The sequence below is a fragment of the Periplaneta americana genome, chromosome 1 (assembly GCF_040183065.1).
Source record: "Periplaneta americana isolate PAMFEO1 chromosome 1, P.americana_PAMFEO1_priV1, whole genome shotgun sequence".
NCBI lineage: Eukaryota > Metazoa > Arthropoda > Insecta > Blattodea > Blattidae > Periplaneta > Periplaneta americana.
In genome coordinates, this window is record NC_091117.1 from 91,027,363 (window position 1) to 91,048,013 (window position 20,651).

General features: G+C 34.6%; 1 protein-coding gene across 11 annotated transcripts in view; it reads right to left on the reverse strand.

The window, feature by feature from the left end:
• Tango5 (Transport and Golgi organization 5) overlaps positions 1 to 20,651 on the reverse strand; it is a 75,435-nt gene that overhangs the window by 12,261 nt on the left and 42,523 nt on the right. For all 11 annotated transcript variants that reach the window (XM_069823920.1, XM_069823946.1, XM_069823966.1 and 8 more), the window contains 2 exons: positions 11,428 to 11,656; positions 9,533 to 9,613 (listed from right to left, as the gene is read on the reverse strand). In XM_069823920.1, the coding sequence (XP_069680021.1) occupies positions 9,533 to 9,613; positions 11,428 to 11,656 (310 nt within the window). The remainder of the gene's footprint in view (positions 1 to 9,532; positions 9,614 to 11,427; positions 11,657 to 20,651) is intronic.

The window sequence follows — 20,651 nt, forward strand, 5'->3', positions numbered from 1 at the left end:
AAACCAAATTACATTAAAATACAACTGTGTTGCCTAATTTCAAAAAACATCGGATCTTTTTGCTGAACTCTGAACAAGTAAATTTAGTGTTTAATATTACGCAATTCTTCAATATTCTCTTAAATTTACATTTTACACCAATATTAAATTAAGAATTAAGTCTGTGACATGACAGCTCATGAAGGCCAAGGTCTATCAGTCAATTGTTGGCCTCACGTCCACAAGGTCTCAGGAGAGGTGAATGATTATTCAACCAGTATGGCTATGTTGTGTAGTTAGCACGATGATCCCCAAGCTATTATAGCTCGTTTCCATAACTGAATTTTGCTATCTATTGTAGCTCCCCAAATTCATCATAGTGCTGGGTGGGCACCAGTCCCATACAATGACCGAAATTTCATGAGGTAATTTCTCTTCCATGAGAACCTGAACCAACCCTTCACGCCCATATGCTTCACCAGAGGTGAACAATCATCCAACCAGAAAAGTGGTATCTTATGGTTAGCGTAATGATCTCCAGCCATTGTAGCTTGTTTCCATAATCGGATTTCACTACCTATTGTAGCTCTCCAAATTCATCAAGATGCTGGGTAAGCACTGCTACCATATGCTGGCCGAAATCTCATAAGAAAACCAGCATGTATCCTATACTGTAAGTCCTAAACGTAAGTCCTGTGATGACTTAGACCAGGGTGTCTCAATCTTTTGAAGATTGTGAGCACCATCTGCATGTAATACTAAGTAAACGAGCATCATGAAATAGAATATCTTCTGATTAGTCCTATATGAATACATAAATTAAGTATACAAATAAGTAAATAAACAGATACAATTTCGAAACACTCATACAGTAAAGATATTCTTGAACTTGAATTAGAGTGCTGCAGAACAGCACTTAGAGCTTGTTTATATTCGACAGGTCAGAGAACTGGCGGGATTGAACATCCAACTGAATATCCGACTGTCAAGCAGTTGCGCCTAATGTTTAGCAGGGTAGACAGAACACTAGGCGCATTTCACCATACAAGAACTCTGATGACATTTTCTGACTACACAAATGAAGTAACAATTGAAGGAAATTTACTTTTCCTAATTAAAAGAAAAAAAAGCATTAGCTTGAAATAGGCCTATAATTGATTGGACACTTTGGTTCATTTAATTTTTTTTTTCAGTTCAACTACTAGGTTATTTAGCGTTGATGAGATTGGTGACAGCGAGATGGTATTTGGCGAAATGAGGCCGAGGATTCGCCATAGATTACCTGGCATTCACCTTACAGTTGGGAAAACCTCGGAAAAAACCCAACCAGGTAATCAGCCCAAGTGGGGATCGAACCCACACCCGAGCGTAACTTCAGACCAGCAGGCAAGTGCCTTAACTGACTGAGCCATGTCATTGCCTTTGGTACATTTATCTTCATAACTAATATATACATACATCAACTAATAGACACCGGTAACAACAAAGGAAATAAGCGTAACACATAAATAAAATCTGACATGTAAACAAATGCAATAATAAAATAAATTACAATTACTCATACTTACAAAATAGAAGAGCAAATAAGTACACACTTACTATTGTAACGTTCATATTTAAACTCAAAATGCATAGGTTACCTGTAAATGAGTAATTGTTAATATAGGCTATGCCTTTAATTATTCTAAGTGGATATATTATTTTTAAGGAGATAAAAAGTTATTAACAAAAATAAAAACACTCTCAAACTATAATGATTGTAGTTTCATAATCTGTTGCTTCTGACGATACCTAACTGCAATAGCTGAATGAATGAATGAAAAGAGAAGACAAAATATCAATTGAAAGGTATAAAATGATAATTGCGTCTTTCCAATGATTCCTGAAATTCCTGGATGGCTCAATGTCGTCTGTCTTTCATGACCCAGAGCCATCTACCCAAGAAAGACTCGGACATTCGTTAAACTGAACACTTGATCACTCCACAAGACAGAGGAGCTTTGCATATTGTCTATAGCGCCAGGCATTCTGTAGCAATATATTTCTATTTTTCGTAACCAGTTGTGCACAGCTCTAACTTTAATGTTGCTCAGAATTTTAGTGATGTCCAAGGAGAAGTCACTTGTAGCTACATAATTCCTGCAGATGTGAATTAGTTGATCGTGAAGCTTGAAAGTTTTTTTTTTTTTGCTTTGGTAGGTTGTCCCAAACATAGCCAGACATTTGAAAGAAACATTTCGCAGTATTTGGAGCATGTTTGTATCATCTGCTCCTCAAAGGCTATGCATTTTCTCTTTTTAAACAAATATTTCATTGTTAAGGAGGACTGGATACCCATCAATTGAAGTTTCGCATGAGCAACTATATTATTCTCTTGAATAATCTTGATTTTTATGATTAAGTCCACACTGAATTGAAAAGCGGTCATACACCATGTGAAATATGAGAAAGCCTATTAGGTCTCTAAAATATTATAATAGCTGGATAGGAATGCTATTTGTTCTGCCTCGTACAACAAAGTTTGAATTGAAAATGGACCCCAGGAGCATTCGTGCTTGTGAACACTTTTTTTACTCACATGATGACAGCACCAAGTGTCATTAAAAGAGCACCATGGTGCTCGTGAGCAACAGGATGAAAATGCCTGCCTTAGACCATGGTGCTAAAACCTGAGACTTTCACAGTGATATAATACATACACATCAAACCAATTTTTATATATATATATATATATATATATATATATATATATATATATTTAAGTTTATACTTTACACTGATATACTCAGTACAACTGATTAAATTAGTTCCATACACATTTGTTTCACTTGACAATCAACCCTCCATAGTAACTAATAAAATAATCTAATCTACTTTTCATATTCATACAGAAAATTCCAGTAAAATCGTATTCAACTATACCATATTTCTTAATGCAGATGTTAGAGTCAGAATGCGAAATCCGTCAAAACCCGAGGTTTCTAGGAAATTCTAGTTCTGACAAAGCTCTTTAGGAAATTATAGTTTTCACTTACGTAATTCAGTTACATCTAGAAATAACTATGGCTCTTTAGGAAATTCTAGCTTGACTGATATAATTAAGTTAGATCTAGAAGTAAATTGATTGTTATTAGTAAAAACTCGTTGTAACGATTTCAAGTAAGATGTGACGCATCCTGCAGTTGGTATAGGAGGTGACATCATAATACACATTCCAAATATCGACAGGGTAAAAGCCAACTGCCGAAACCTCATAGGAGTTGTTCGTGAGAGAAATGACGACTTGTACAGAATTGGAACAGGATGGACTTTAGTGTAGTTAATTTCATCAACACCCGGTACATAACACTTTCTTTCAGATCCGAATTTGATGTCCTCAAATTTTCTTGACACAGGAACAGGTACCTGATACAGAAATGTCGCTGAGGACTGCAGCAAAGAAAGAAGTCATCAGAAGCAGATAAGGGTTCGTTCGTTGTGTTTGCAAAAAAAAAGTTTTGAAGTGGTGCTTGTATGTGAAGAAAAAAATTCTCTGCAACTCTAAATGTCACGATAGCATGCCTTGTCGCAACAAGCGACTTGTGAGACAAAACGTAATAATACTGAGTTCTGTAACATAATTATTCACAATTCAACAACAAAAATAGTAATTTTTAAGCATCCCAAAACATAATTATTTTTGTAATAAAACTATTTTGTATTTCAATAACAATGACAATGGTAATATTAATGTTCATGTGCGAGTACAAATTTCCTAAAGTCGTTTTAGTAATACGTTATTTCTAGATGTAATTGAATTACATAAGTGAAAACTAGAATTTCTTCGGGTTTTGTCGGATTTCGTGTTCTGAAATCATTACAATGGGTTTTTACTAATAACAAACAGTTATTTCTAGATCTAATTGAATTATATTGGTAAAAACTAGAATTTCCTAAAGAACCATATTTATTTCTAGATGTAACTGAATTACGTAAGTGAAAACTAGAATTTCCTAAAGAGCTTTATCAGAACTAGAATTTCCTAGAAACTTCGGATTTTGACGGATTTCAAGTTCTGACTGTAACACAGATAGCTATAATTATTGTTGTATTTTCAGCATCATCATCATCATCATCATCATCATCATCATCTCTCATTGTCGTAGTTGTCACTATCATCATGAACAGTATATCATGGGCTTACAAAGAAAAGATATTAAGTCCAAAAAGATAGTATTGAGATAAATTAACTTGAAAGTTTGAATGTTTATGAAAAATCTGGTTTTGCATTTAAAATAATTTACTCCTTCTTGTAAAATAATACATGTATTAAGCTACGTATTAGCATATTTTGCAGATTGAATTATGTATGGCTGAATTCAATGAAACTGTATATTCACAGATTTTGAACTTCATGATATAAAGAGTGCGTCAAATGATCAATCTTTTTAGAGGCTAAATCACAAGCTTCCTAAGAGTCATCTTTAGGATCATCACTTATCATTTCCACTGTAATCCACAGCAGTGTCACATGTTGGCAGAGTGTTGTACTAGCCATGCAACTCTTCAGGATATTTGCTTGACAGACTTTTAGAAGATTATTCTTCTTTGATGAGCTTATTGGCAACGAATTTGAGTATCCTGCTAGCGATTGTTTTGGACAAACAAATGGTCGTTCCTCTCCACAAATTTTGATTTCTCTATATTCATCAGAATGCCCACATTTATTTTGCAGAACCCAAGATATTTCTTTCGTGTAATTGAAAGACTTTTCCTTTGAGCCAATTAACAACATCACCATTCTCATCTCTGGATTTCTTTTTCACTAAAATTTTGCCACTTGCTTGTAGACTGAAGTAATTCTTTCAGAGAGAAGGTTCAGAGTTTGCGAATAATTTTTTCTGAAAACACTGTGTGGCAATTCTGACGGTTTCCAAACACAAAGAAAGAGGAATCGTAAAAACAGTGGCCCTTGTCAAGATTCTTACAATTTCTCTTCCTTCCTAGAGTGCTGCTGATGACTCAATGGAGAATGAAGTCTTTCTGCCTTCCAATAGGTAACACACCTCCTTTCGCTGCTCTTCAGAAATGTTTTCAGTGCACTTAAATCCATACAAGTTACAATTTGGAGGTTAAGGAATTTTAGCATCTTGTGATTTTTGTATTTTATATTATGTCAAGACATCCCTACGTTAATTTTTTTCACATTGTGTTTCCATTTGCTTGAATTACTTTTTCTCCATCTGCTTCCACTTTCTTCAGTCGGATCCCCAGGTGCCGCACATTTTCATTGTCTTCTGAACACTCATAGTTGGGATGGTAATGAGAATCTAAATCTGAAAAATCACTTCCGAAAGCATTATCAATTTTCTCCAACACATGTCGTTCACTTATGACTGATGAGGATCCTGCTTTTAATTGATCATTTTATTTATTGCATCCCAAATAATAATTTTTTTATAATAAATTTAAAAAAAATTATGGTTTATTTAACGATGCTTGAAACTGCAGAGGTTATATCAGCATCACCAATGTGCCGGAATTTTGTCCCGCAGGAGTTTTTTTTAACATTCCAGTAAATCTACTGACATGAGCCTGTCGCATTTAAACACACTTAAATGTCATCGATCTGATCCAGGTTCGAACTCGCACCTCGAGCACAGAAGACCAGCGCTATACCAACTATGCTACCGAGGCCGACTAATAAATTAAATCATCATGTTTATTCTAGATATTATCTTATGTATTATTTAATTTATTTCGCCCATCTGCAGTTCCACTTATTCAAGACGAGTAATTCTATACTTTTGATTATACCCTTCTCACAGTTCTATTGTCAGATCATATCAGATTTAATTTATTAATCAAACACTTTTAATAAGAAATGGAATATCCACAGTAAAATTTTTAATATTTACTATCTTGTTATCATTAGGTGGTCTATGTTTAGAATTTATTGTTTTGATATTTTTTTAATGTTATATATAACATGTTATTTAAATAGTTTTAATAATGAACCTACTGGATCCCAAAACAAGATTTAAAAAATGATTAGGTACAGCATAAAAATAGTAACTTCACCTCAAAATGTTAAAGTAACTAGAGTATTTATTTGTTTTGGCTATCATATATATATATATTAAGAAGAGTCATTTAGTAGCAATCACCTCAGTATTTTTCTGCAAAGCTAGCTGCAATAATTTCCATCCTCTTGTCATGTAATTGTTCATGTTTATGAGAAAAACATATGCAATCAATGTTAATCACTAGCATAGATTACTGTGTAAGCTAAAGTACGTACCCAAATAAGAGACAGGGCCCTAATAAGAGATACATTGTTAACTTCTCTGGTATAATTTGCCATCTCTCGACAACTATGGGAATTCAATGTTTGTGCTTCTTAGGCATCATGTTCAGTGTCAAACCACAATTGAAAGTAAACAACGAAGCTGAGAGCAAGCAAAGTAATTTTTCACACTTTGAACTTTTTAGTAGCTTTTGTTGAGGACGTGTACAGCAGTTAATGTAAGCTGCAACAAATTTATTATTAATTTTATAAAATTGCTGGCAAAATGTTGCATATAATAAGGTAGATTGCTAATAAGGAAGATAATTTATGACCTTGGGTAGCTATTTCATTTTTATTTATTCCGTTCCCTAATAAGAGATACCTAGGGGTCCTATTAAGAGTTAGTATCTTTTATTTAGAACCCTTATTTGGTATTATACGATGCTTACCTTTGAGAGTTTACGAAAAGCGTTAATGTTTCTAGTCGTGTCAGTTTGTCTGCCAGTAACTACATAAGAACCAATGAAAGATTAATTGAACTATTAATTAAAATGAATTATGAATTAGGTAAATCATTAATTATCCATTGTCCTCAATTATTCATTACAAAAATTACTAATTGAAATGATTAAGTTATCATTATTAATGACTAATATTCAAAGATAAACCACAAATGTTGGGCCAATTATACAGTGTTCATAGATTTGATAGGAAACGTAAAAAATTATATATTACAGTTATATGAACACTAATAAATATACTATAATTATTAAAAAATTAGTAAAAGTCAGACATGTTTCGGAGATGCTTCTCCATCGTCAGTGACTTTACCAAGATGGCTGGTTCAGGTGATCGAACCGCATTGTTGCTTGGCTTAAAGGAGACAGTCTCCTTTAAGCCAAGCAACAAGCCCAACATGTGTGGTTTATCTTTAAATATGAAAAAAGCTAATGAAGAAAAATTGGTCAACTTTTACTACGACGTGCGTCTTAAAACAGAACTTTTAAATAAAAAAATTTGGTTTAATAAATCCTGCTTAAAGGAGGAGTCTCCTTTAAACCAAGCAAAAACGCGGTTCGATCACCTGAACCAGCTGTCGTGGTAAAGTCACTGAGGATGGAGAAGCATCTCCGAAACATGTTTGACTTTTACTAATTTTTTAATAATTATATTTATTAGTGTTCATATAACTGTAATATATAATTTTTTACGTTTCCTATTAATGACTAAAATTAATTATTCATTGAGATGACAATAATATCAATAGCTAAAATCAATTACATTTGGCTAGTCCGACAATATTTACCTTACTTACAGGTAAAAATAAAAGTGCATATTCTCTATATATTTCAAATAAAAATCTTGTGTAATTATTAAAACTATTAAATTTAATTGTGACTCCTGGTTACGAAAATTTCGTTGGACCTTTGTAAATATCGCCACTACAGCCAATGCCAGCGTTTGTGGCATGTGTCCTTGAGTAAAAAGTCAGTCAGTGAGCACTTGTTGCCAGTGTAGCTGAGAACGGTACCACCCAACACATCACATAAGCAATCTGCCAATCACAGTTGTCAGTCTTATTGGCCACTGACTGCATCAAAGTTAAGACACTCGCATTTTGCATTTCTGGGATGTGTCCTTGAGTACACTGTCCAGTCAGTGACATCTGTTGCCACTTCTGCTGAAAGTGGTACCACCTCCTAAACAGATGTGACGTCAGCAATCTGCCAATCACAGTTGTCATCTTTCATGCCACAGATTGTGGCAAAGATAAGTTATTCCCTCTCAACGTTTCCATTATTTATTTCACGTGCCAGAAACGGTGACTTTGGTTATACAGAAGCAGCAGCAACAACAACCACCTCAAGAGCCACAAGATTCAACCAGTGAGGAGTCGCATGTAAAGTCATCCAGAGCAGGAAAAGGAGCTATCATAATATCAGCTCTTTATCAGGAACAAATTAGAGAGAATTTAGATAAGTAAAAACAAAGAAAAGATGGAGCTTGCAAGAAGATGTTCGAAAAACAACAAAAACCACAGAAAAACTCAGTCCAAGAAGCACTCCTTCAGTTCTTCCAGTGATGAAGAACCCGATGTGGAAATGCAATTAGTTAACTCTAATAACTCGGAATATGGAGAAAATGATGATGGTGGAGAGTGCTTGTTTTGCAACGGGATTTTTTTCAGAGAACACCAGGGCCCAGAGAGGAGAAATAGATTCAGTGTTCAAAATGTCATCGTTGGGCACACGAAGACTGCAGCACTGATGAAGAACCTTTCATTTGTCCAACTCACTCAATACAGCAAAATAAGAATTGTGTCCATTAAAGGGGTCGGCAAAATAAGTTGCAATCAAATTAAAATTAAAATATGGAGATCGAAGTTTAATATTCTATAATTTTTCTCTCTCTAGCAAAATATTAACGTTAGCAATAGTAGCCTAAATAAGATTAGTACATTCATTTTCGATTTGATCGACTTTGTGTTATTTTCGTAAACCATCTTAATTTCACTTGGAAAAATGCCAAATAAACAACAGAATTTCTGTTAAGAGGAGATAGACCACTGTTGCACTGACCCCTATTCAATTTTAAAATGTTCCTGAATTTATTAAAGTATCCACATGATTTAACAATGTTATATATCGCTTCAATTTTCCGCCAAATGAGGATAATTTTTGTCTGTGTTCAAAAAGAAAGTTAAATAACACACATATCTCTTATCCAAAACATCATTATTTCCCAGTTTTACTTTTTTTTTATAATTTAAAGTAATAATAAACCTGACTAAAATTTGTATTGTCAATTCTAAAAGTGGACGAAATGCTGTATGTATTCCACTCATTCAGATTAAAAATGCCTATTCCCATCCTCATTTATAAGCAGTTAAAAAAAATGTCTCTTATTTGGGTACTTTACCTTACCTGATCAGGATATGAGTTAATATCATTCTGCCTGTACAGATATTCTGAAAGTGATGTTGAGGTAGGCAAAAGGTATTAAGTGCACTTAATACTTTTTTCCTGTCAACATTTTGTTTGTAATGGACTTAATAATTTGTGGACGTTTCACTACTAAGGAACTATGAGTTAAGATTAATTCGTTTTCTCAGTAGACAAAGCACAATTTGTAGTAGCTATTACCGTTAATAACTCATTTTTCGCATTTTTGGACTTAATACCTTTTCCTTATAAACCCACGATATCATCCTTGCCACTGATATTGTTATAAATAGCTACTGTAAATTACACCACTACTTAAAATTAATTTGTGCAATATACTTACTGAGGCACATGCTAGAATGCCAAAGAAACCAACTTTTTCCACCAGTCTTTCAATGAACAGCTTAGCTCTATCCAAATTTGTCTGAAAAGATAGAACATTTCATTTTTATTATTACTTGTTTAAAACAGGCACTATACACCCACAAAGTTACTTTTGAATCAAATCACCATTACTATTCTCCTTTATTCTCAGAACTCATGTACATGTCATTCTCTCAAACACACCTACAACAACAATTACTGTCTTTGTCAGTAGTTCACTGATTTTCTGTTTGCCTCCAGATTGTGATCCTGATCAACTTCTGGATAAAGACCACTACAGTAGATTTAATGCATACAATATAGTTTGTCTGTTCACGAATAAATATGAATAAAGCCAAATGCTATATCCAGGTCCACCATTCCTCTGCTCTCAATTATTGGTAACAGAAGTCATTCCAATAATGAGAGGGGACGCCTCTGGTGACAAAAATGAGGATTCATTATCCTACTGGTAGACACATTTACGAGTATATGTAGCGATCTCTTCGAGGTACTAATGTTAGATGCACAAAATGAAAATGGGTAACAATTAAGCTAAAACCAAAAGTAAAGAAGTTGGCATTAGAAATCAATTAACCAAATTAACACCCATATTTGTAGAGAATCACAACAGCATAAAAGTAGTGAAACCTTTCTTGAAAGCCAGCTAATTTATTAATAAATGCTGATGCACATTTAATTATAAATTTTGAATTAAGTTATGAAAATGTTATCTGGGTCAGATATATTAACCCTTTCATTCACTGCGTTCTCTACAGAGGAAAGCAACTTCAATGCTGCTTCATGGACAATGAGTTGTTGAGAGCGAGTCCTCTCAAGTGGACAATTCATATCTGGAAATCCAGGCATCTTGCTGTAAAAATGAGACTGTGGGCAATTCACAAAAACTGAAAAGGAGTCAAGAACAAACAATTAGACTTTTTCAAACAAAAACATAATTCGTGACTGAAAGGGTTAAGTTATTAATAAAGTAACAGGATAAGTTTTTCTAGACAAGAATTTGTTTTTGTATCAACCAAACAGTTACCTAAAAAACTTTACTCATTTATTACCATTTTTCTTCACTATAAAGAAATTACAGTAAAACCCATTTTTAACAAATCTCTGGGAGACTAATTATTCTTTCCTTAAATGTGGGTTTTTCTTAAAAGGAGGTTTTCCACTTAATATAAGTTAAGAAAAGTAGAAATTAAAAGACCTTTACGCCACTTAACTACATTATATTTACATATTCTTAATATCCATTAAATTTACTATTAGTAAACACACATTAATAAGAAACTTTCGCAAATATGTGTGTGTATCTAATGCTTTGGATTTAACAATGAAGTCATCATCCTTCGCAAATATATTATATTTTAACAAACTCACAAAAACACATTTTTAAGTACTATAATTGAATGTACAATTTTCATATTCAAACACATAATAATATTTCTTAAAGCTTAATTTTAACTGAGATATTAATGCATACTCTATTTATTGTTATGTATCTCTGCTAGTGTGACACTAGTATGACCATACCTTGTGCAAAAACTGATTATATAATGACTTGAAACTAGTTAGAAATTTCATTAGAAAGATTGTGTATGCAAAACCTATTTAAATATATTCCTTAAATACAGAATTTTCCTTAAAGGGGGGTTCCTTAAAAGTAACAATTACATTGTTTTTATAGCAATTATTTGTGGCTTTTTAAATATTTTACTATAGTTAATTTTCATCATTAATATAATCTTCTGATAATAGCATAGGCCTATGTATAAAAACACAATCTAACAAGTTATATTTAAAAAATGAAAATAGTTCTAATTAAATTTTCATTTAATTCAAAGAATTTTATATAAATCTTACCATGGATTCGGGATTATTTTTTTTGCGCTGAAGTTCTTCAAAATCTTTGAGATCATTTTCATCATCAGGATCATAACCAGATAATCTTGATGCTCTTGCCATGAAGTATGGAGGCAACTCTCCTAATGCTGTACCAGCACCCCACATCATTGCCTCTACTCTCACTTTTGACATAATGTTCCAAATACTTGCTTCCCATTGTGGATCTATTGTGTCTGCACAGATTATTCTGCAAAGACACCATCCTATACTCAGATCAAAAGCTTATCTATGTTACAATCTTTGTACCTTTCTTATCAATAAGTGTTTAATGGCAGACACTTTTAACATATGAAACATTTTAGTATATTTTAAACATAACCAAATTCTAAACTTGAAAGAAATTAATAGTACCAATAGTCATAAACTATCGGGCTACAAATTTTAAGACACATTCTAGCTATAGTACACAATCATTTATATTCTTAAAAATTAAAATATAATAACTTCTTGAAAAGATAGCTATTCATTCAAAATTAAATTACATAAACAAAACAAAAACATTATACTAATGCATTAATATTATTAGCATACATAAATTAAAATATTATCTTATTTGAATTGATCAGTAACTGTATCTTCATGGTAACCTTAAAAAAAAACTCTCTCTCTCTCTCTCTCTCTCTCTCCCTCCCTCTCTCTCTCTCTCGTTTAAAATAAGAAAATTATTGACAGTTGAAATTTTGACCGTATTTGCTGTTATTGTTTCCTTTGATTTATAATGTTACAGTCTACATTATTTTGTTAGTGTCTATATTATTTGGAATATATCAGTCCCCTAACTGCCCATTGTGCAACTCAAACCAAGAAATGGATTCGGAACACCTCAAAATACGTGCTTCAGTGGCTGACCATGACAATATCTTTGAAAAATATTGGAGTGCAAGAGATCAAATGACTTTTCTGTCAAACACCTGACAATAGAAAACAACAACATATCATTTGTTATATACTATTCCTTTTATACAAATCATTATATCTTTTTCGTTTATTTTGATGTTCCCATTTCTTGTACATGTTTTCCTTGTATGTTGAGGCCTTTTCACTATTTGACAGGGAAACAATAGAAGTGGACAAAGAGATCGACCAACTGCAGATACATCCTCCTAAAGAAAAGAATACCATAACAGGTACAGGCATTAAACTTTAAGAACAAACATGTGAGAATATCTGCAGTGAACACGAATATTTTGAAGCTGAGAGAGACAATGAAGGCTCTTTGTTACCTTGAGCAAGGAAGTGAACAGAACAGTAGTAGCCCAGAAGTACACAGAAATAATGTCACAAAAACTGAAATGAAAAAGCAGCACGCGAAAGAAGAGACAGGTGCAGACCAATTGAAAATTCCAGGAAAGAAGAGAAAATACCAAAAAACGCATCACAAAATTAGATGCATTCCAATGTGAAGGAATCTGTCGCCACATTTATAATAAATGCATGAAAAGAGCACTCCATTCTAGCTAAACTTATAGTGATAATGAAAGATCGGAACTTTTTGTGGGAACAGATCTTCCCTCAGAAATGTAATTAAAGAGCATTAAGGAGTTGGAATTTAAATATATAAACATTAACAACCACAGAATGTTGTAAATTAAATTGTACATTATGTTTTATTTAACAGGAGTTCTTTTACATGCCAATAAATCTACTGAACTGAGCGGGATCGAACTCGCAACCTCTGGCACAGAAGACCAGCACTCTACCGACTACATCACCCAGGCTGACCACAGGATGTTACTGGAATGCACAGACATTGTAGCATGCCATGGCAGATGTTTAATGGTAGGCATGAAAGAGAACTTCGATAACACTGTCTCATTGATAAGGGCAACAGACTAATATCTGTGCATGCAGACACATCCAAGGGATTTTTCGAAAATTGTCTTTTGGTTTTCCAATCAAGGAAAACTACTGATTTACTTACTTACTGGCTTTTAAGGAACCCGGAGGTTCATTGCCACCCTCACATAAGCCCGCCATTGGTCCCTATCCTGAGCAAGATTAATCCAGTCTCTACCATCATATCCCACCTCCCTCAAATCCATTTTAATATTATCTTCCCATCTACGTCTCGGCCTCTCCAAAGATCTTTTTCCCTCCGGCTTCCCAACTAACACTCTATATGCATTTCTGGATTCACCCATACGTGCTACATGCCCTGTCCATCTCAAACGTCTGGATTTAATGTTCCTAATTATGTCAGGTGAAGACTACAATGCGTGGAGTTCTGTGTTGTGTAACTTTCTCCATTCTCCTGTAACTTCATCCTCTTAGCCACAAATATTTTCGTAAGCACCTTATTCTCAAACACCCTTAACCTACGTTCCTCTCTCAAAGTGAGAGTCCAAGTTTCACAACCATAAAGAACAACCAGTAATATAACTGTTTTATAAATTCTAACTTTCAGATTTTTTGAGACCAGACTGGATGATAAAAGCTTCTCAACTGAATAATAACAGGCATTTCCCATATTTATTCTGTGTTTAATTTCCTCCCGAGTATCATTTATATTTGTTACTGTTGCTCCCAGATATTTGAATTTTTCCACCTCTTCAAAGGATAAATCTCCAATTTTTATATTTCCATTTCGTACAATATTCTGGTCACGAGACAATCATATACTTTGTCTTTTCGGAATTTACTTCCAAACCTATCTCTTTACTTGCTTCAAGTAAAATTCCCATATTTTCCCTAATCGTTTGTGGATATTCTCCTAACATATTCACGTCATCCGCATAGACAAGCAGCTGATGTAACTGTTCAATTCCAAACCCTCTCTGTTATCCTGGACTTTCCTAATGGCATAATCTACAGCAAAGTTAAAAAGTAAAGGTGATAGTGCATCTCCTTGCTTTAGCCCACAGTAAATTGAAACGCATTTGACAGAAACTGACCTATACGGACTCTGCTGTACATTTCACTGAGACACATTTTAATTAATCGAACTAGTTTCTTAGGAATACCAAATTCAATAAGAATATCATATAAAACTTCTCTCTTGACCGAGTCATATGCCTTTTTTGAAATCTATGAATAACTGATGCACTGTACCCTTATACTCCCATTTTTTCTCCATTATCTATCGAATAAAAAATATCTGATCAATAGTTGTCCTATTACGCCTAAAACCACACTGATGATCCCCAATAATTTCATCTACATATGGAGTTAATCTTCTCAAAAGAATATTGGACAAAATTTTGTACGACGTCAACAAAAGTGATATTCCTCGAAAGTTACTACAGTTAGTCTTGTCCCCCTTCTTAAAGATAGGTACGATTATGGACTCCTTCCATTGTTCTGGTACAATTTCCTTTTCCCAAATAGCAAGTACAAGCTTATAAATTTCGTTAGATAATGCGCTTCCACCCTCTTGTATTAATTCTGTTGGAATTTGATCGATACTTGGAGACTTATAATTTTTTAGATTTTCTATCGCAATTTCAACTTCAAAAAGTGTGAGTCCGGGTATAAATGGCTCAGCAGTTTGTATTTCAATTTTGTCCTGATCATTTCTATTTGGCCTATGTATATTTAGTAGTTGCTCAAAATAGTTTTTCTGTCTGTTCAGGATTGAATGAGAATCTGCAAGCAAGTCACCATTCTCATCCTTGATCACGTTTACTCTTGCCTGATATCCATTCTTAAATTTCTTTATGCCCTTATATAATCTTTAATGTTTTTATTTTTACTATTTGTTTCTATCTCAGTCTGTACAAAGGAAACCAAATTACCTGGAAATTACAAAAACTTGCCCAGATATGTTCAAACATTTTTCACAAGAGTCAGAACAGGTCACATTGTCACACAATTGTATCTACACCGATTTCACATTTCTGATAATCCTACTTGTCTGTGGTGTAATAATCATGATGAAGATCTGGAACACATTCTTCTATACTGTCCATCCATAAACCACAAAAGAAGTAAATTAAAATCATCAGTACCAGTTGCAGAAGACACAGCTCTGCAGTATATATTGACTACACCCCAACTCTGGCTACTAGCAACAGGCATCTATAATGAATAATAATCAAAATACCCCTCATTTCTCATGAAAAACAAAAACTGAATAGGCTACAGTGGACTTTATGTTGTCAGCAAACAGTGAATACATTAAGAAGATTGATTCTATCTCATTCAGTTTTTCCTTCAAGTAATCTCTCTTTTTATTCCTAAGTGTATTACTGACTACCATGAACAAATGTCTCATGCCAGAGAGTCGTGGTATAAGGCATTATACCACGCATTACAGAATGAGCATTGGTTTGAGTCTTTATGGGAAAGGAATTTTATCATGGAATATCGGCCAATGTTTGGGACCAGTGCCTACCCAGCATCGTGGTAGCAAGGTAGCAAAATCTCATTTCGAAAACCAGCTGTAAGGACTGGGGGGATCATTGTGCTGACCATATGTTAGCCCTCTGCTGAAGCATGTGGACTAGAGGCCAGCAGTTGGCTGGTAGATCCTGGCTCTTCTTCATGGGCTGTCACACCATAGATTACTACCACAAAGAAATGAATCGCGATATTTTTAAAAAGTGGTTTGGAAAGGGGCTCCTGAAGAACTTGAGAAAACTCTCTACCATTGTGACAGACAATGCACCACACCAGTCACTGCAGAGAAAGTAACCATCATGGCTACACAGAAAAGGGATATGATTAAGTGGCTGACATGTAATGTAGAGCTGCGAGATGATCTAAACAAAGCTGAGTTACTTGCACTGGATGTTAGAAACAGATCACAGCTTTTGCACTAAGTTACTGATGAACCTGCAAAGAAGTATGGCAACAAGCTTATTTATTAGGCTGCGACCCTACCACTGTCACTTTAATCCATTGAGGCAATATGATCTCAAATCAAAGGCTATGTGGCCAAGAACAACAAGCAAGGCATCTCCATTAACAGATTTAGAAAGACCACTGCATTGAAAGGGGCTGTAGAGAGAATTAAGGGAGGACAGTGGCAAAATGTTGTTCAATAAATGAAGAAAATTATTTACAAAGCACGTACAGAAGTTACTATGGAAAACGACGTGGAAGAGAGTAATCATTTCAGTTGGAGGCTCAAGGAGCAGCAGTAGTTCAGAGTTCAAGTGACAAAATGGACGGCAGCGACTCAGTAATGAGGGAGTGTTTCTGCTGGGGGACTAAATGAGTCAAAATGATTTATCACCTGTTTGATTTGACTAATTTAAAGACAAAATAAGTAGTAATGTTTAATAATATGGTGTTCATGTAGATCTAAATTTGTTTGTAAATAATGTGTATGCAAGAACGTACAAAATATCACATATCTTTTAACAAATTACGAAGTAATTACTCGTATAACTGATAGAACACGAAATACAGAGTACAAAGTTCAGCATTAATGACTACATTTTCTGATATTGTTAGGGATTATCAGCATTCTTTGTCTGAGGTCCCACGGTTACCCATTGTTCTTATGGGAGATCATTTTTTGGTGCTGATGACCCATTTTTGTAAATACACAGTGTCTGGGATGAACACTACTGGCAAGGAAGTTTTATTTTGTTTATAACCCAGTAACCAATCTATTTATTCGAATACCGTTTACTGCAAAAGACAGAGAAACTAGCTGGGTCTTTATGGTGGCAACATTGTAATTTCATTCTTAGTGATTTCCACTAGATGTTCAATTGTTGTAAAATTTTATGTTAGGTGTGCCGAGTTAGCTCTGTGATAGCACATCTGCCTCGAAACTAGCTGCCCAGGTTCGATTTCCAGCGAGGTCAGAGATTTTCGTGTAAAATTTCTATCTCGGGAGTAGGAAAATGATGCACAACTTCTAATCACTAGATTGTGCACAAATATGTCTGGGTTAATTCCCAAACCTCTCTGCAGTGCATATAAAGAGAAGGCATACATCACTGTTGAAAGTGATTTGTCTGTCAGATGGGGACGTTAGGTATGGCGGCCCCCTTGGTGCTGTTCGACAGGAGTAAGCTATGTGCTAGTACCAAGTTTCTCCTCCCTCATCTTCATCATCATCCTCACCCATTCCTTCCACTACACTCACAGTGTGGACAGCTGAAGTGGTGTGACACTTGAAAAAAGGTCACGGTCCTGCATTCTATCCACAATATGTGGGATCCCAATTCATGTAAGTGAAGTGAGTAGACATTGGATACACACATACATACAGTTTTATATTAATTAGTAACAATGTTATTTAATTCATTGTTGCTGAAATTTGTGCTGATATATCTGCCTAGCCACATGAGATGTAGCTACATGTGGAGATATATTGATCATCATAAAAACTTGGCAAGTTAATCTGTCGTTTGCAGCAAATGGCATTTGGATAAATTTGTTGGTTTTTGAGCTATTGATAATGTTCGTCTCAGACATTCTGTACATGGAGACCAACATGGACAGGGATTGGAACCAACAAGTTATGCTTGTCCGGTTCCACAACATTGATTGCTGGTGGGGGAGGTGGAACATTCGTATAGGCCATTAATTATCTCGTGAAACGTACCTGTGCTGAGGAGAAGCTTCCCTCCCTCACTACACTTTTACTTGTAGCTCACTAGCTCATTTGCCCCACCATAAGGTTCTAACTATAAGCTATGGAGAAATTTTAATTACTTCACCTTTCATAAACGACATAGAATATGTTCAAAACCAAGCTCTCAGACTCATTACTGGTGGAATCAAAACAACGCCAATAGATTCTATGAGATTCCTCACCAATATTAACAGCATCAAAATGACAATAGAAGAAAAAGCACTGATTCGATATGAAAAACTTATCAGATTACCAGGTAACAATTGGCATTCATACAGTCCTCTTTGTAGATTGAAAACTCAAAAAAGTTTCATATCCATTGTTTAAGAATTAAAACAGAAAATCAATATCCCGAATTTAAAAGAAAACTTGCAAATTAAACCAAACCCTTTAACTCTATTAAGTATAGAATATAATCTAAATTTAACAGAAGAAATACTGAAATCAGAAGTAAACACTGAAATACTGAAACATTGTCTTTAGAGACAATTAATATTAGGTACCCTCCACAAAACTGGCTTCATTTATACACCGACAGATCCTTGATCTCCAGAGAACAAGGTGCCGGTGCAGGTGTTACATGCTGTCTCTTCTCACTTTATAGATCTCTTGGATATGGAACAAGTTTTGATGGTGAAATCATTGCAATAAGTGTATGCTTCAGGAATCTTCTATGCCACATCAATAAATTTAGGAATGCAGTTATATTGTCAGACTCCAAAGCAGCTATTCTATCAATCGTCTCTAAACACACACCTTCATCTCAAACAGCAGAAATAACTAAAATGCTCTCTCAATTATTATCACTCAATAAAAGAATTGTATTCCAATGGATACCATCCCAGTGTGGAATCCTGGGAAAAGAGAATGCGGATGCTTTAGCAAAGAAGGGCAGCACTGCTACTTACAGACCTGTTACTAAATCTACGTATTACTCTGTGAAGAGATTTATTAAATCTACATACTTAGACTTCAACAAACAAAATTTGATAACTCAATCCCAAGGGAAAAAATGGAACTCTCTGCATCAAAATCCATAGTTAATTCCCGATTTACCACGAAAATCGTCTGTAGCTGCATTTAGATTGGCAACAGGCCATGATTGTTTGGCCAAACACCTGCATAGAATTGGAATATATCAGTCCCCTAACTGCCCATTGTGCAAGTCAAACCAAGAAATGGATTCGGAACATCTCAAAATCTGTGCTTCAGTGGCTAGTCATGATAATATCTTTGAAAAATATTGGAGTGCAAGAGGTCAAATGATTTTATTGTCAAACACCTGGCATTAGAAAACAACAACAACATAAGCTATGGTGCACACATCCATTTGGTTCCACGAGATAATGAATGGCCTATATTGGGGAAATAGTTGGTAATACTAACCAGCGACAATGAGCAAGTGACAACTTGTAACACCCTTTCCAAAGTTTATAACCTATTCTGATATAAGAGCTTTCCACATTAAATAAGCAGGTTTTAAGAGTAATCGTTGGCCTTCTCTCTGGGCACTCCCCTCTTAGAGATCATCTTTTTAAGATGGGTAAAAGTTACGTGAAAATTTGTCGTTTCTGTGATTATGACAATGAAACAGCAATGCACATCTTTGCGATTGTGAAGCTATTGCTTGCCAAAGACAATGGCATTTAGAATGCTACTTCCCCTTGCCGGATGAGATTATTGACATTGCCCCCAGAAAACGCAGTGCAGAGAACTGTACAAGCTTTACAACTCTAATCTAATCTACGATCTACACCCTTTCCACTAGTGTCAGAATCTCGTTCAACACTAATGGATTTAATACAGCTACAAGCTGAGGGACTGGCTGCAGTATTACCAATGCGTGTGTTACAGTAGTTATCCTTCTTCAAATTCAATGCCTCATTATGCATGTTCAAACAGAAAGAACAACAACAATGAAGCACTTTATTGGGAAGCTAGACAAAGAATGATGCAAATCAACTTTGAATTGCCATTAGATGATGACAACAACAACAAAAATAAACGCCTTATAGAAATATCAGACCTGATAAAGTTCATATATTTTCAGTTCGTGCTCCATCATAATGAAATTCTTTGAGAAATTAGTCACATGTGCTTCACACAAAAATAAGTGAATGTCAAGACAATTTAACTACCAAATATTTTCACTTGGTAAAAAAGAAAGAGAATTCAATATCCAATACAATGTCCAACACCTTCCTAGGACTTATGAATCCAAATATCTAGGAGTTATTTTCGATAGTAAGTTAACATGGAGCAACCATTTGAAATACATTTCTGAAAAAGCTCGTAAAAGATTCTCCCTTCTAAAAAGACTAGCAGGAAAGAAATGGGGATGCTCTAGGAATACTTTGAACACTACATACAAAATGTTTATACAGCCAGTGCTGACATACTGTGGAGAAATTTTAATTACTTCACCTTTCATAAACGAAATAGAATATGTTCAAAACCAAGCTCTCAGACTCATTACTGGTGGAATCAAAACAACTCCAATAGATTCTATGAGATTCCTCACTAATATTAACAGCATCAAAATGACAATAGAAGAAAAAGCACTGATTCAATATGAAAAACTTATTAGATTACCAGGAAACAATTGGCATTCATACAGTCCTCTCTGTAGATTGAAAACTCAAAAAAGTTTCAT